Consider the following 18,734-nt stretch of genomic DNA (forward strand, 5'->3'; position numbering starts at 1 on the left):
GGACGCTTCCTAACGCACCAATCAAGGTCTCCAGCGCCATTTAGAAGTTCCAGCTGATGACCTTGCCCATGTAACCTGGAAAGCTAAGTCGACCGCTGTGGCCTAGCGGTTCTAGGCGCTTCAGTCTGGAACAGTGCGACCGCCACGGTCACAGGTTCGAATCCTGCCTCGGGCATGGATGTGTGTGATGTCCTTAGGTTAGTTGGGCTTAAGTAGTTCTAAGTTCTACGGGTCTGATGACCTCAGATGTTAAGTCCCATAGTACTCAGAGGCATTTGAACCATTTGGAAAGCTTAAGTGTGCGACATTCCTTGGAGGTGAGGCCGTTGAAGAAAAAAATTATCCGCCGTCTGTCATTTCAAAAATTATGGAAACGAACTTCAATATCCGTATAGATGACCAACCAGCCCAAGCGCTTGTGGACTCTGAGACATCACCAAGCAGTTTTAGTCTTCTCCGAAGTACCTTAGTTATAGGATCACATGGTATCCATAAAGCCCTATCAGATCAAAACATCATAACTTGTAAACTATTAGAGATAGAGAATAGTGACTTGCTGCAAAACGTATAGTAGCTCTCGAAGTTTCTTTGTTTTGTCCTTGATTGCAGATTTGACCTTGAGTGCATGAAAATGGCGAGAGACAATTAGAAGACGCAATGTGTCATTTGGTAACTGTGATCCTCTGCGGTATATACTCGCGTAAGAAGTGTCTGCTGTCAGATGAAGCAACGTTCCACATCTCTGACCACGTGAATTGCCACACAATAAGGATTTTGTGCTCCAAAAACTCACAGAACACACACGCGCATCCCTGATAGCCCGAAGCTTGATGTTTGGTGTCGACTAATGCGCGAAAGGGTGACGGGCCCACTTTTGTTCGCACGGAACACTAGGGCGGGAAATGTTTACCTGGACACGCTCTAACAGTTCATGCTACCATAGATCGAAGAGCTGCAGTCGTCCGTCATATTCCAACATGATAATGCACCGCAACATCGAAGTGTGAACGTGCGGATGTGCTGAATGGCATATTTTCTGAGAGGTGGACGGGTCGTGATGGTCTCATCTCACGGACCCCGCACTCTCCCGATGTTACACCATTTTATTTCTTTTTGTATGGTTACGTCAAGGGTCGCGTGTACACAGCACTAGTCATTGGCATTTCTACCGTTCCCAACATGCTGCCACCTACATGGGCGCAAATCGAATATAGCTTTGTTGTTTTACGAGCGACGAGTGGCACATGCACTGAAATTCTTGCGTACCAGAAACAAACTAAATGTTTGACAACAAATCGCGATGCTCTATCTCTAATAGTTTCTAGATTATAATTTATAAAAATGAGTGCGGGATTTTATGGACGCCCTGTGTTTCTTCCACGTTCGAAGTTTGTCGGACATCAGGAGTACCGGTATTTGTGCCCATAAGCGAGAAATCAGGAAGGCTAACACGCTAATAGTATAAACGGACACTGACGTAGCTTTTTTTTTCTAGCTGGTGCCGTACGAGAGACTTGCGCCTTGATTTTTACGCGCACACGCATGCGCGGAAGCTGAGAACGACGGTATAAGTGCTCCGGTGGCGGGAGAAGGCCGCATTCCGCCTGTGGCCGTGGAGCTCGCCAGTTACTTAGTAGTGTCCACCAGCATGGCAACCGAAGAGCACGCCGCTGCAGCCGCCGCGCCAGACAACGTAAGTGCTTGCGGTCTGTACTGTTAGCGGTTCTGCGTCCAGTTGAGAGACTCGCACCAAGCCGTTGAGCCACACGATATTATAATCGTACTTTAACAGAGAAAAGAACTTGGCGCGTATCGCGCAGAATTAATCTGACAAATGCCTACGTACAATGAGATATAGTTGCCGTCGGGTGCTCTGTACAGGTCAAGAAATTATTTAGCAGCAAAGTCTGATTTCGCAAGTAGGAATTTCCGATGTATTTCATAAACAAAAGTTGCCATTCAAAATGAATCTCCTACTCTGCGCTGGAATCAAAGTGTGCAACTATTTAAAACTATATGTAGTATTAATAACCACATTAAATATTTATGTTGTTATCCAGACACCATGCCCTAATAAGCTCAAAACTTTCAAAAAACTGATCTAGAATGTGTTGCAAATTTCTGCTTACTACAGAGCATGACAAATCGTTATGTTCTGGACAATTCAAACTAAATTTAGGAAGGAAGGAAGATAAGAGTTTGAAGTCCAGCCGACAGCGTGGTCACTAGAAACAGAACATGAATTTGGGGATCACAAACGGCTGTAATTACTTAATGCATGCCGATGCATTGATAAAAATATAGATAACGTAAAAAAATGAAAGTTCGAAATCCCGAACGTCACACAAGTGCAGTGAATTTCAAGCCGGTGCATTTTTAAATCATCTTCCGAACGTTTGGGCATGAGGACGCTGTGTTTCGTTCTTCATCAGCTAGATCTCCACATCTGACATCCATGATTTCTTTTTATGGGGTTATATGACAGACCTCTTTTACCATAAACGATTCCTCAACTCAAAATATGTATTTATAATGCTCTCGCGAGGGCATCTCCACATATGCTTCAGAGTATGTGACGTGAAATGGATTACCACTTAGATGATGACAGTGTGACCAAAGGGAGTCATATAGAAAACTAATAAAATAAACAGAAAAGACCATTCTTTTACATTTTCTACAAATCTTATCGATGCTTCGCTGTACATTAAATAGTTATATATGTCTGTACTCGCTGCATTCATTTTGAGTTGCCCTATAACTAATTTACAAAATTATCGCTGTTGTTAAACAATGTCTTATTATTTGCTGTTGATTGTCTTGATGGAAGCTATTGATTGATAAGAATGGGAAGAAAAGTGCTTTTGGTAATCACAGAAAAGCAATTGTGCCTCATAAAGAAAGCTCTATTCACAACATCTGATCTTCGATGTTAATAATCCATTCTTCGGCGACATAGACCTCTTCTACCTGAGGTATCTACAACCCAAGTCGCGCACTATCACCGTAGGATGCAGACGTACAAAAATGCGTTTTCCAGCATTTGGTAATCTACTGACAATCATCTGTATCTCCCTTCGTATAGCACTTATCCGTAAAATCGACAGATGCGGAGCAATACTTTTACACATTTCAATAAATGGAACGAAGATTAAGGTTTAATATCTCGCGGACGTCGCTGGAGACGAAATACTAGCCCAACTTAGATATGGATGGGGCGCGATGCCCGTGGTGACATTGCCAATAAACCATCCGGCATTCTCTTTGGGGTATCTAGAATAAACACGGAAGACTATAATTTTTATGTGTAGATGGGGATTTTAATCTCCTCTCTCCTCAATGCGAATTCAATGAATTAACGACTGCGTAGTGTTTTTCAGTTTTTAGATACTTCAGTCTGGATGTAACAAAACTGCAGACAGAACCTTACACAAAATATGTCTGTCGTTTCTATTGTTGTCGACGTCGTAATGTTTTTTTTATCGGATCTTGACAAAAAAGGTGAATGCAAACATCAACTCGATGTGCAATTCTGTATTTAATAAATACATTGCAAGGCAATAGTTACTATTAAAATCAGTCTTGATAACAAATTTTTTTATTCTGGTAACTGGTTTCGACCACGCCTGTGGTCATCTTCAGACCAAAATACTCTTTGAGCAACAGCCTCCTGGTGGTGATTCACCAGCAGAAGGATACTCCTGCTCATACAGTATTTTGGTCTGAAGATGACCACAGGCGTGGTCGAAACCAGTTACCAGAATAATTAAATTTGTGATCACGACTGATTTTAATAGTAACTATTAGTAATAAAGTTGATCACTGTCTTCTCCCACGATTTATTCAAAAGACATTGCAATGTACTTTTACAGAAATCTTCTATTATGTAGGTCAGTTGCGACAAATTGCATTTTTTTCGCAGTTGTCACGGATATACTTTTACATCATACTACTTGCGGTGGAAACCAGCCTTAGGGAAAAATTGTATCGCTATGTGTGATATTTGCCATCAATGGGGATTAATTCACGCGAGATATGCTACGAAATCCACCTGTTTAACTTATTGTACTACGTGAACTAGTCGATTTTTTGACAGTTGTCAAAAACAAAATACTTTATCTGGTTAAATAAATTTTGAAAAGTAATGTTACCTTATAATGCTGTTATCAATTTTGTTGGGTAAGTCTTTTATCATCAGCTGTTAGGTTGCAATTTGAATTTAAAGCGGCTCAGAACTTACAACACGCTTTCTGACCAAACTAATTCATTGTGAATAGCTTGTCAGAGAAGTGCTGTACCTATCTGGAAACGTCTGTAGCCAAAGGAAGGAAGCTTCGCGTATCGGTGCCGAAGGTGCATAAAAAAAAGTAAAGGAGGATGGCATGAATGGCTGGGATAACCTGAAGGGCGGGTTCACCTGCCTAATTTCAAAGGTTTATCCTATCCCCCACGTCTGCAGGTACCTTTCCTTCGCAAAGTGTGAGAACTGTGTGAATAAGTGTACCTGTTGAGTTTAGCTAATTGTAAGGGCATGGGCGCGTAGCGTACTGTTCTCAACGGTCAGACAAGGGAGAGGAAGAAATCCGGTGCCGGCACATAGCCTGCTTCTCACGAAGAGCACCAAAGTTCCCGCCGAGCTTGACGTCCCCATCCGACGACGGATTACCATCGCCACTGTCGCATGTCCTCACTTCACGAGACACTGCGAAGAGGTCTGGAATTTAACTTAAGATATTGGCGCAAGGACTGATGATCGGGGACCTTATGCCACCACCTCTCCTGTCCTGTCTGCCGTAAAGGTAAAGGGAAAATAGTCACCTGCACGCGGCGTGCCCTGCTGGTCACCCATCCAACTCCATGTCTGACAGTGCTCAACTTCGGTGGTCTGGCGGGGAAGGGTGCAGCAACCTCGGCACGGCCGTCGGCGTCGGTCCATTCAAAGTGTTTACAAGTTCTAATAGTGAACCTGACCTGTTAATCGTGTTTATAACTGTAAAGCGCCAACACAACAGCTGCCATTTGTTTTGCCTCCCGTTGTAGTTTAATAGCCAGGAAAGCAGTATCTGTCCTACAAAACCAGAGACATTTTATTTTATATTTTATAGTGTAGAAAATCTCAATTCAGTGTATCATGCTTTTGTAGAGTAAGAAAGTCACAGCCGTCTGCAATGACCTTGTCGTTGACGAGATTTTTAGTAGTAGTAGTAGTAGTAGTAGTAGTAGTAGTACTTTTATTCTTCGAGCCGGCCGTGTGGCCGAGCGGTTCTAGGCGCTTCAGTCCGGAACCGCGCGACCGCTACGGCCGCAGGTTCGAATCCTGACTCGAGCATGGATGTGTGCAATGTCCTTAGGTTACTTAGGTTTAAGTAGTTCTATATTTAGAGGATGTGTGCAATGTCCTTAGGTTAGTTAGGTTTAAGTAGTTCTATATTTAGAGGACTGATGACCTCAGCTGTTAAGTCCCATGGTGCTCAGAGCCATTTGAAACATTTTTTATTCATCCGAGGAATGCCGGCCCGAGTGGCCGACCGGTTCTAGGCGCTACAGTCTGGGACCGCGCGACCGCTACGGTCGCAGGTGTGAACCCTGCCCCGGGCATGGATGTGTGTGGTGTCCTTAGGTTAGTAAGGTTTAAGTAGTTCTAAGTTCTAGGGGATTGATGACCTCAGAAGCTAAGTCCCATAGGGCTCAGAGCCAGCCATCCGAGGAACACTTTTAGAAAGAAGGTTGACATATCGCTGTATTACATACTTAGCTGTCTAGCTGACGAAGATGGTCGGATAGAGACTTTAGCACCCACCCTCGCGAACACAAAGCCTATCCGTTAGAAATAGCGCAACATTGATAAATTTATCTATAGTATACAATAGTGTTTTCTTTATATAGTATTGCAAATAAGTTATTTCTTCATGTAAAAAAAGGCTAGTGCTATACTTTTCATTCATTTCTCATCACCAATCATCGCACACATTACGCACTTTATCAGTGACGTCCATACAACGAGGATGAAGTTTTGTTTCCATTCTGTGTACCCCAACTTTCCTTTTCCTTACCTAAGAAATTGAGCTAGCATCGCTCCTTAATGGGCGAGATGTTGAGCTCAAGAGGAGGATTAGATATTAGCGTTAAGCACTGGAGAGCGCTGTATGAGGTTTTCCTGAAAAAGAAACAAGTGAAAATTGAAATGGCAGAGGTGGTTGACTGTTATATAGGTGTGTTATATTTTTTACCAAACTCCTAATATTTATTTAAGTAATCCTTCACTATGTAGGCAGTATTACTTAACACGTACTTTTTAACTGTTTCTTTATTTTAAAAAATAGATTTGTTTCAGTAATAATGAGCGTCTGGCATTGGTGGCAGGGAGACCTCTCGCGGGGCGGTACGGCATCCGCTCCAGAAGTTCTTTAACGCCACTACGGCGACTTCAGAGCGAATGAGGATGAAATGATGATGAAAGACACATACAACACCCAGTCATGTCGAGGTAGAGAAAATCCCTGATGCCGCCGGGAATCGAACCCAGGACCCTGTGTTCGGGAAGCGAGAACGCTACCGCAAGACCACGAGCCGCGGACATTGTTCCACTAAGCCCCTTAGATAATTAAATATAAGTTCAGTCTAGATATTATTCCATGGTCAGAGATAGACCTATTTTTGCATTAATTTTTAAAGATTTTTTATATGCATAACTTACGACGTTTACTTCAATTTTTGGGCAGCTTTAGCAGTCCATTAGGACAGTATAACGTGCCAGTAGTGAGACGTGCTACTTAGGCCATTTCTAGAAACGCAAGAGACAGTTTTCATGTCGAATAAGTGCGGTGTGTTGCGTCTCTGAGCACAAGCTGGCGTCAGTAAAGTGTTCAGCATTCAAACTCCCTTCTCGGCGGATCGCAAGATCGAGTCCCGTTCATTTTGTGCTTTTTTCTTAAATGTACATGTTTTTCAATACTGCTCATATTGTTTCACAAATATGACATTTGAGAGGCAATGTAACGAAAAACAAGTATATTTTCATGAAGTTTTATACTATTCTCCGTGATTCTGATTTCCGAAAAATTCGCTCGTACACTATTTATTCTTGTTACATTAGCAAGGCCTCACCGCTACGCAAGTTAACTGCCGATAGAGGCCTGTCTCTGTGTCTACAGATCGAAGAGTCCAGGTGCAAAGCAATTCCGGGCACCTGATCCATTTGCTGGTACACGGGATTTCGCAAATCAAGATAAGCATACTGTAAGTAGGCTGTTTAGGTTTTCTTATTGGTAACGCCGCTTAGCGCTCGGTATAAAAAATCACTGGCTGTGCTGTGCACAGTCTGTGTTTAGTTTGCATTGTTGTCTGCCATTGTAGTGTCGGGCAACGGCAGCTGGATGCTAACAGCGCGTAGCGTTGCGCAGTTGGAGGTGAGCCGCCAGCAGTGGTGGACGTGGGGAGAGAGATGGCGAAGTTTTGTAATTTGTAAGACTGGATGTCATGAACTACCATATATATTTTGACTATTAAGGTAAATACACTGTTTGTTCTCTATTAAAATCTTTCATTTGCTAACTATACCTATCAGTAGTTAGTGCCTTCCGTAGTTTGAATCTTTTATTTAGCTGGCAGTAGTGGCGCTCGCTGTATTGCAGTAGTTCGAGTAACGAAGATTTTTGTGAGGTAAGTGATTTGTGAAAGGTATAGGTTAATGTTAGTCAGGGCCATTCTTTTGTAGGGATTTTTGAAAGTCAGATTGCGTTGCGCCAAAAATATTGTGTTTGAGTTTAAGCACAGTCGTGTATAAAATTGTTCTTTGGGGACGTTTCAATACGTGTACATGGAAAAATTTATTCGTATCATCGTTTACTTGTCCATCGTTATAATACTTGTTGTAATAATTAAAACAGCCATATAAGGTGGAGACTGAATAAAAATTCAAGCAAATACGCGTACATTTTATCATATTACCTCTCAAATGTCGTACATATGAAATAATATGACCAGCGTTGAAAAAGAAAAATACATTTAAAAACCAAAACAAAAAATATGAGCGATATCGATTCAGAGATCCACTGACTACGGAGCTCGAATATTAACTGCTTGACCGCCGCCACCTCGTGCTTAATCACAACGCACCAGTACTTCTCTTGCTATTTTCTCGAAATTGACTAAATAGTACGCCTTAGTACTTGCACATTGTGTCGCCCTAATAGACTGCTAAAAATGTACGAAATTTGATGTAAATCCGTGATCCGCACGTCGTGGCGTCCCCTTGTTAGTAAATGTACTCGTATGGTGCTATTAAAATATATGATGTTCTGAGCAGATCTTTCCAACGAGCCCGGTTACCGATTTTGGTTCTATCGCCATATCCTGTGATCTGAAAACTATGTTCAAATTTTCTGCATTTTTCTCTAAAATAGAATTTCACGACTTAGAATTAATTGTACTAGAAGGCAGTACATCTACATCTGTATCAATATTCTGCAAGCCACCTTAGGGAGTGTGGTACTTCCGGTACCATTATATTTTTTCTCCTTCCCTTTTCCATTTAGGAATCACGCGCGAGAAGAATAATTGTCGGTACATCCGTATGATCTCTAAAGCCGTTCATTTTCTTGTCGCGGTCACTGCGCGAGACGTATGAGGAAGGAAATCATTGTTACCGGACTCTTCTTGGGACTTAGGCTCTCGAAGTTTCAACAGCAAATTTCTCACTGATTTAAAGCGCTTCTCTTGCAGTGTCTGCCCCTGTAGTTTGTTCAGTGTTGAGCATCTTCGTATAAGCCGCCGTCACACGTGCCATGGCATTAAGTATACAACTCGTTGACTTGAATTCCACCATGGCACTGAACGCTCAGGAACTACCCGGCTTGTGTATACGGCACGTGTGCCTCAACGTGGAACACACGATCGCAGCGCGCTGCTGTGGTTATCGGTTTCTCTGGCTCGCGATCACAGTTTGTTTACAAAATGGACGAGCGTAAAATTCCTGCGTTAGCTCTGTTACAACGCATATAGTGTTCCTTGCGAGTAGGATAGACATGTTATTTAGCCTGCATTATTTGTAAACAAAAACTTCAAGAACATGTTATAAGGCAAAAAGGAAAGTCACATGTCCAGTCAGTAAGGACATCAGTTTATAAAGTAACATTAAAAATAGTGCGAAACAAAATTACAATAGTCTCTCACTACGATAAAAATTCCTTCATCCTTCTCACTTTTCAGTAAAACTCTAAGGTGATTCTATTTTAATCGCTATTGGTATTGATAGAAACATGTGAAATACGAGACTCTAAACAAGAAAGTACAAAATATCTTGCTGCAAGTAATACACCCTCTGTCGTAGATAAAGCTAATCGAACAAACACACTTCTGAGAGAGTATGCACTTACCGTAAATTTACATAACATCGAATGTTATAGAATATACTTCTATTAACTTACGACGAAAGTCTCTGAACGTATTAGAGACGCGAAGATAAGAAAAATGGCTGTAGTGAGTCGCAAACCAGCTTCAAGGCCACACATCTCTTGGTGTCTCTATTCCTTATGGTATGCTGTACATCTGTAATAGCCGGCCGCTGTGGTCGAGCGGTTCTAAGCGCTTCAGTCTAGAACCGCACGACCGCCACGTTCGCAGGTTCGAATCCTGCCTCGGGCATGGATGTGTGTGATGTCCTTAGGTTGGTTAGGTTTAAGTAGTTACAAGTTCTAGGGGACTGATGACCTCAGATAGTGCTGAGAGCCATTTGAACCATTTTGAACTTCTGTAATATCCGCCCTTCTCTTGTATATTAGTGCCTTCTGAAGGTTCAGTAACAGATATGTTATTAACTGAAATTTAATTGTAAGAGATCGTACCAAGAACAACGTATTTTTGATGAATATTCAATGTGTCTTTGCCCTAAAGCGGCACTCTTTCGCAACCCGCTAATTACAAATCGAAAATTCTTTAATCAGCACTATGATGTTTCCCGTCATTTTGTTACAACGAGCCTAGAAGAGAACGACGGATTTTCGAAATATTCTTAATTTGCTGATGCTTTAAAGTGGTATATATTCATAGCAAAGTAGGTTATAATATAAAACCCACCAACTATGGACTTCCACTGAAAGCTAATATGGCGTCTTCAAAACAGTACTGAAAAGAGATCGCGAGCGTGTGAGTTAGGTGGCATTCTTCCGTCTCATTGGTCTACGTTCAAAAGCACGTTCAGAATTTCCGTATTACTCTACAGTCTACACTTTCTAAAAGACTCTTCGATGTGCTTTTTACAGGCTATGACGCCAGAAATTCTGCACTCCCTACGTTGACGTTCCTACGCACGGTTCGTGTGAAGACAGCTTAACGTTCTCGCGCTGAGTAAGAGATCATGTGACGAAACGCACCGCTCTTCGTTGGATCTTGTATATTTCTTCTATCAATGCTACTTGGCAAGAGCACCCATACTGATGAACAATACTCAAGAATCGATCGAATGAGTTCTTTGTTAGCCATTTCTTTCGTGGATGAATTACATTTCCTTAAATCTTCCCAATGAATCTGAGCCTAGCATCCGCTTTTACTGCTATTTGTTTTATGTGTTCTTACCACTATAGGTCGCTCTGGATAGATACTGCTAGGTATTTTACGGTAGTTATTGGTTGCAGTGATTTATGCCCAATAGTTTATTCGAACAGGGATAGATAGCTTCCTCATTTTATGAGCAACACGTTACATTTATGGGGTCAAGTGCTATTCCTTGTATCATTCGTCAGCCCTCTGTAGATCTTCCTGGATTTCGCTACTCTTCTGGCGTTGCAATCATCCTACAGACTGCTGGCAGTTGGGAGTTCCAATGTTAGGCGCGTAATGGGGCCCCTTAGGAACATTGCTGCCAAGGAGGGGAAGGAAGCCAGTGTGCACTCCGAGTGAATTCCCGGGGGAGTCATTCCGGATGTGGAAAGGGTTCTTCCGGATGCCATGAAGAGTACTGGGTGCAGCCAACTGCAGGTGGTGGCTCATGTCGGTACCAATGACGTGTGTCGCTTTGGATCGGAGCAGATTCTGTCTGGTTTCGGGCGGCTAGCGGAAATGAGATTAAGGCGAAGCTCACTATTTGCAGCATCGTCGATAGAACCGACTGTGGTCCTTTGGTGCAGCGCCGAGTGGAGGGTCTGAATCAGAGACTCAGGCGGTTCTGTGACCGTGTATTAATAGGTCAGGAGTCCACTACACACAGGAGGCGGCTACACGGGTAGCGGGGGCTGTGTGGAAGGGACTGGGTGGTTTTTTAGGTTAGAGGGTCTCAGGGAACCACAAAAGGGGCGTCCGTCTAAAAGTGGGCAGGTGAAACACAGTAAGGTAGTTGTAGGAACGATTGGTATTGTAGTTGTAAATTGTCGTAGCTGTGTTGGGAAAGAACTAGAGCCCCAAACTCTAATAGAAAGCACTGAACCTCAAATATTTGTAGGTACAGAGAGATGCCTTTTTTCAAACGATCTAACAGTGTTCAAAAACGATAGATTAAATACAGTTGGTGGTGGAGTATTTATTGCTGTGAGAGGTAGTTTTCCTTGTAGCGAAATTGAAGTAGATAGTTCGTGTGAAATAGTATGGGTAAATGTTATATCTGACAATCGGACTAAACTATTAATTGGATCGTTTTACCAACCGCCGACTTAAATCTATACAGTTCAAAGAAAGCTTGAGTGTCAATTCTAATAAGTACCCCGCTCATGCAATTATAATCGGCGGTGACTTCAATCTACCCTAGATATGCTGGGAAAATTATACGTTTTAAGACGGCGGCAGGCATAAAACGTCATCCGAAATTGTACTGAATGCTTTCTCAGAAAATTATTTTGAACAATTAGTTCATGAGCCCACTCGAAGCATAAATGGTTGCGAAAGCATACTTGACCTTTTAACAACAAATAATCCTGGACAAATAGTGAGTATCGTGACGAATACAGGGATTAGCGACCACAAGGCAGTTGCTGCTAGGCTGCATACCGTAACACCTACAACCATAAAAAAGAAACGCTAAGTATATCTATTTAAAAAAGCTGATAAAAATGCTCTTAACGCCTTTTTAAGAGACAATCTTCACTCCTTCCGATCAGATCATGTAAGTGTAGAAAAGCTGTGGAATGTTTTCAGAGAGATAGTATCGACAGTAATTGAGAGATATTTACTACATAAATTAATAATTGTTGGTACTGATCCCCTATGGTACACAAAACGGATCAGATCGTTGTTGCAGAAGCAACGAAAAAGTATGCCAAATTTAAAAGAACGCAAAATCCCCAAGATTGGCAATGTTTTAAAGAAGTTCGAAATATAGCGCGTACTTCAATGCGAGATGCTTTCAATAATTTCCACAACGAAATTCTGTCTCGAAATCTGGCAGAAAAGCCAAAGAGATTCTGGTCATACATGAAGCACACCAGTGGCAAGACTCAATCAATACCTTCACTGCGCGATAAGAACGGTGAAGTCACTGATGACAGTGCCACTAAAGCAGAGTTATTAAACACAGTTTTCCGCAACTCCTTCACCAAAGAACACGAAGTAAATATTCCTGAATTCCAATCAAGAACAACTGCCAACATGAGAAACATAGAAATAGATACCCTCGGTGTAACAAAGCAGCTTAAATCACTTAATAAAGGCAGGGCCTCCGGTCCAGAGTGTATATCAGTCAGGTTCCTCTCAGAGTATGCTGATAAAATAGCTCCATATTTAACAATTATATAGAACCACTCGCTCAGAGACAGATCCGTACCCAAAGACTGGAAAATTGCTCAAGTCACACCAATACCCAAAAAGGGAAGTATGAGTAATCCGCTGAATTACAGGCCTATATCACTAAAGTTGATTTGCAGTAGGGTTTTGGGACATATACTGTATTCGAACATTATGAAGTACCTGAAAAAAAAAAAAACGATTTATTGACGCATAGTCAGGACGGATTCAGAAAATATGGTTCTTGTGAAACACTGCTAGCTCTTTATACTCATTACGTAATAAGTGCTATCGACAGAGGATGTCAAATTGATTCCATATTTTTAGATTTACAGAAGGTTTTCGACACCGTTCCTCACAAGCGTCTTCTGACCAAACTGCGTGCCTACGGAGTATCGCCTCAGTTGTGCGCCTGGATTCGCGATTTCCTGTCAGAAAGGTTACAGTTCGTAGCAATAGACGGAAAGCCGTCAAGTACAACAGAAGTAATATCTGGCGTTCCCCAAGGAAGTGTTATAGGCCCTCTATTGTTCCTGATCTATATTAACGACATAGGAGACAATCTGAGTAGCCGTCTTACATTGTTTGCAGATGATGCTGTCATTTACCGTCTTGTAAAGTCATCAGATGATCAAAACGACTTGCAAAATGATTTAGATAAGATATGTGTATGGTGCGAAAGCGGCAGTTGACCCTGAATAAAGAAAAGTGTGAAGTTATTCACATGAGTACTAAAAGAAATCAGCTAAATTTCGATTACGCGACAAGTCACATAAATCTGAAGGCTGTAAATTCAGCTAAATACTTAGAGATTACAATTACAAATAACCTAAATTGGGACGATCACATAGATAATATTGTGGGTAGAGCAAACCAAAGACTGCGATTCATAGGCAGAATACTTTGAAGGTGCAACAGGTCTACTAAAGAGAGAGCTTACACCACGCTTGTCCTCCCTATTCTGGAGTACTGCTGCGCGGTGTGGGATCCGCATCAGGTGGGAATGACAGATGACATCGAAAAAGTACAAAGAATGGCAGCTCTTTTTGCATTATCGCGAAATAGGGGAGATAGTGTCACAAACACGATACGTGAATTGGAGTGGCAATCACTAAAACAAAGGCGTTTTACGTTGCTACGGGATTTTCTCATGAAATTTCAATCTCCAGTTTTCCCCTCCGATTGTGAAAACATTCTGTTGGCACCCACCTGAGTAAAGAGAAATGATCATCACAATAAAATAAGAGAAATCAAGACTCGCACAGAATAATTTAAGTACTCGTTTTTCCCGCGTGCCGATTGAGAGTGGAACGGTAGAGAGAGACAGCTTGTAGGTGGTTCATTGAACCCTCTGCGAGGCACTTTATTGTGAATAGCAGAGTAATCACGTAGATGTAGAGGTTCTTTGGGAGAACTGAAGTAGGTAGATTTCTGGAAAACATGGTGATTCCATGTCTTTCCTGTTTTTTCCTGAGTCTGCAACAGGAGCAGGTTATCAGATTTCTAATCAATCCGCTATGAGAACGTCACGTTCTGCACTGACAGAAAAAAAAGCGCAACACCAAGAAGGCTTTAAGAGCGGCGCTAGTAGTGCCACAATGAGGATGCAAATCAGGTTTGCTTTAAATATGCTCTCTGACGGTGGTGAGCATTACTCACCTCTGAAATTGGATGTGATGAGTGAATGGTTGTATTGTATTGTACTGTATGGAACTGGGGACCAAGAAACGACGGAGAGGCTTCCTCCCCGCCTTAGCCTCAGCTCAGTGGTACACAACCCTTCAACCGACTACAGCCTTCCACTCAGCTCACCTCACCGCCGCCTCACACCGAACCCAGGGTTACTGTGCGGTTCGGCCCCCAGTGGATCCTCCTGAATTTTCTCACACCAAACGAGTGTAACCACAATGTTTGCGTGGTAGAGTAATTATGGTGTACGCGTACGTGGAGAAAGTATTTGCGCAGCAATCGCCGACATAGTGTAGCTGAGGTGGAATAAGGGGAACCAGCCCGAATTCACCGAGGCAGATGGAAAACCGGCTTAAAAACCATCCACGGGCTGGCCGGCACACCGGACCTCGACACTAATCTGCCGAGGGGATTCGTGCTGGGGACCGGAACGCCTTTCTGCCCGGAAAGCAGTGCGTTAGACCGAACAGCTAACCGGGCGGGCTGAGTTAATGATAGTCAAGACTGCCTTTAACGCGACAAAGACGCCATTATCAACACCTCTCTGAGTTTGAACGAGGTCGTGTGGTACGGCAACATGAAGCTGGATGTTCCTTCTGCGGTACTGCAGAAAGGCTTGGCAGGAATGTAACCACTGTACGTGACTGCTGGCAGCGGTGGTCACAAGAATGTTTACTGTGATCTTCTATCCTGGGACTGGTTTGATGCAGCTCTCCATGCTACTCTGTCCTGTGCAAACTTCTTCATCTCCCAGTACCTACTGCAGCCTACATCCTTCTGAATCTGCTTAGTATATTCATCTCTTGGTCTCCCTCTACGATTTTTACCCTCCACGCTGCCCTCCAATACTAAATTTGTGATCCCTCGATGCCTCAGAACATGTCCTACCAACCGATCCCTTCTTCTAGTCAAGTTGTGCCACAAACTCCTCTTCTCCCCAATTCTCTTCCAGACCTCCTCATTAGTTATGTGATCTACCCATCTAACCTTCAGCATTCTTCTGTAGCACCACATTTCGAAAACTTCTATTCTCTTCTTATCTAAACTATTTATCGTCCATGTTTCACTTCCATACATGGCTACACTCCATACAAATACTTTCAGAAACGACTTCCTGACACTTAAATCTATACTCGATGTTAACAAATTTCTCTTCTTCAGAAACGCTTTCCTTGCCATTGCCAGTCTATATTTTATATCCTCTCTACTTCGACCATCATCAGTTATTTTGCTCCCCATATAGCAAAACTCCTTTATTACGTGAAGTGTCTCATTTCCTAACCTAATTCCCTCAGCATCACCCGATTTAATTCGACTACATTCCATTATCCTTGTTTTGCTTTTGTTGATGTTCATCTTATACACTCCTTTCAAGACACTGTCCATTTCGTTCAACTGCTCTTCAAAGTCCTTTGCTGTTTCTGACAGAATTACAATGTTATCGGCGAAACTCAAAGTTTTTATTTCTTCTCCATGGATTTTAATACCTACTCCGAATTTTTCTTTTGTTTCCTTTACTGCTTGCTCAATATACAGATTGAATAGTATCGGGGAGAGGCTACAACCCTGTCTCACTCCCTTTCCAACCGCTGCTTCCCTTTCATGTCCCTAGAAACTTATAACTGCCCTCTGATTTCTGTACAAATTGTAAATAGCCTTTCGCTCCCTGTATTTTACCCCTGCCACCTTCTGAATTTGAAAGAGAGTATTCCAGTCAACATTGTCAAAAGCTTTCTCGAAGTCTACAGATGCTAGAAACGTAGGTTTGTCCTTCCTTAATCTTTCTTCTAAGATAAGTCGTAGAGTCAGTATTGCCTCACGTGTTCCAACATTTCTACGGAATCCAAACTGATCTTCCCCGATGTCGGCTTCTACCAGTTTTTCCATTCATCTGTAAAGAATTCGCATTAGTATTTTGCAGCTGTGACTTCTTAAACTGATAGTTCGGTAATTTTCACATCTGTCAACACCTGCTTGCTTTGGGATTAGAATTATTGAAGTCTGAGGGAATTTTGCCTGTGTCATGCATCTTGCACACCAGATGGGTAAGTTTTGTCAGGACCGGCTCTCCCAAGGCTGTCAGTAGTTCTAATGGAATGTTGTCTACTTCCGGGGCCTTGTTTCGACTTAGGTCTTTCAGTGTTCTGTCAAACTCTTCACGCAGTATCACATCTCCCATTTCATCTTCATCTACACCCTCTTCCATTTCCATAATATTGACCTCAAGAACATCGCCCCTGTATAGACCCTCTATATACTCCTTCCACCTTTCTGCTTACCCCTTCTTTGCTTAGAACTGGGTTTCCGTCTGAGCTCTTGATATTCATGCAAGTGGTTCTCTTTTCTGCAAAGGTCTCTTTAATTTTCATGTAGGCAGTATCTATCTTGCCCCTCGTGAGATAAGCCTCTACATCTTTACATTTGTCCTCTAGCCATCCCTACTTAGCCATTTTGCACTTCCTGTCGATCTCATTTTGGAGACGTTTGTATTCCTTTCGCCTGCTTCACTTACTGCATTTTTGTATTTTCTGCTTCCATAAATTAAATTCAGTATCTCTTCTGTTACCTAAGGATTTCTACTAGCCCTCGTCTTTTTACCTACTTTATCCTCTGCTGCCTTCACTATTTCATTCCTCAAAGCTACCCATTCTTCTTCTACAGTATTTCTTTCTCCCATTCCTGTCAATTGTTCCCTTACGCTCTCACTGAAACTCTGTACAACCTCTGGTTCTTTCAGTTTATCCAGGTCCCATCTCCTTAAATTCCCACCTTTTTGCAGCTTCTTCAGTTTTAATCTACCACAAGAATGTATGGTCGCAATAAAACTGGGCTACAGACGGCCACTTGGCACTAACGAGAGGGAAGGCCATTGTATTCGGCATATGGCTTTGGGGAGTCGTACTGCATGCTCAGATTCAATTTGAGCAGCAGCTGGCACCACAGTGAAACAGCGAACTATTTCAAAAAGGTTACTTCAAGGACAGCTTCGAGCAGGACGCCCTGTAGCATGATTTCCACTGATCCCAGTCCACGGCCATTTGCGTCTTCAATTGCGTCAAGCGAGAGCTCATGGGAGGCAGGGCGGAGGTCTGTTGTGTTTCTCGATGAAATCTGGCTCTGCCTCGATGACACTGATGGCCGTGCGTTGGTCAGGAGGAAACCAGTTGGGGGTCTGCAACCAGCCTGCCTGCGTGTTAGACACACTGGACCTACACCTGCAGTTATGGTCTGGGGTGCGATTTCGTATGACAGGAGGAGCACTCTCGTGGTTATCCCATGCAGTACCCTGATTGCCAAATTGTATGTCAATCTAGTGATTCCATCAGTTGTGCTGCCATTTATGAACAGCATTCCAGGGGTGTTTTCCAAAAAGATAGCACTCTCCCACATATCGCTGTTGTAACCCAACATGCTCTACAGAGTGTCAACATGTTGCCTTGGCCTGCCCAATCATTAAATCTGTCTCCCACCGAGCACATATGGGACATCATCGGGCGACAACTTCAGCGTCATTGACAAGAAGGATTAACGGTATCTGTATTTACTGACCAAGTGCGACAGACATGGAGCTCTATCTCACAAACTGACATCCTGCGCCATTACAACACAGTGCATACACGTCTGCATTCATCATCCTGGGGGTTACACTGTTTATTGATGTACCAGCATTTCAAATCTGCAATGGGTTATCTCGCACTTACATTAACCTGTGATCTTGTAATTTAATCACTTATATTTGTGACCTAGACAAATGTATTCCCGAAATTTTATTACTCTTCATTAATTATATTTTGGTGTTGCGATTTTTTCTCGTCAGTGTATATGTTTCATGCCTCGAGGGGGAAAACAAAAGTATTACGCCATGGGCTGAGAGACCAGGAGCCGAATCTAACATCTCTTACCGGTACTTTGTCAGCCTTTTCGGTTGTAATTACTTCTATAATATTTTGAAGGAATAGTTGACGCCAGCTGCAATCGGGCATAGAAATAATTCGATGGTGAAAGTTGAAAATTTGTGTGGCTCAGAAATTCGAACCCAGATCTACCACTTAATCTGGAATCTCCCCCTTAGCATGGAGAGCTGCATCAAACCAGTCTTCGGACTGAAGACCACAACTACATCAGATCGTCAGATATTGGCGAGTGTAACTGATTGTGTACACGGAAATGTATTTTGATGCAGTCTTCTCGGGATGTGATTTACTTTTCTCTCTTGACGAGATAAGAGTGATTTTGAAACTTCATCAGATTCTTCAGCTGACGAACAAAATAGGCATCGCAGGGTTGTACTAGTGTAGTGCAATTAGGAGATCAACTTTAATTCTGCACGATGGCAG

At 42.5% G+C, this 18,734-nt stretch overlaps 1 protein-coding gene across 2 annotated transcripts in view; it reads left to right on the forward strand.

Annotated features, from left to right (window-relative positions):
- The first annotated feature begins 1,601 nt into the window (after nt 1-1,601).
- Nucleotides 1,602-18,734, forward strand: part of LOC126298221 (L-threonine ammonia-lyase) — a 209,988-nt gene continuing 192,855 nt past the window's right edge. The window contains exon 1 of one of the 2 annotated variants that reach the window (XM_049989526.1): nt 1,602-1,693. In XM_049989526.1, coding sequence (XP_049845483.1) covers nt 1,649-1,693 — 45 coding nt within the window. In that variant the 5' untranslated portion in view covers nt 1,602-1,648. The remainder of the gene's footprint in view (nt 1,694-18,734) is intronic. The other variant, XM_049989527.1, reaches the window with a different exon arrangement.

This window comes from Schistocerca gregaria, chromosome X (assembly GCF_023897955.1).
Source record: "Schistocerca gregaria isolate iqSchGreg1 chromosome X, iqSchGreg1.2, whole genome shotgun sequence".
In the NCBI taxonomy this organism is placed as follows: Eukaryota; Metazoa; Arthropoda; class Insecta; order Orthoptera; family Acrididae; genus Schistocerca; species Schistocerca gregaria.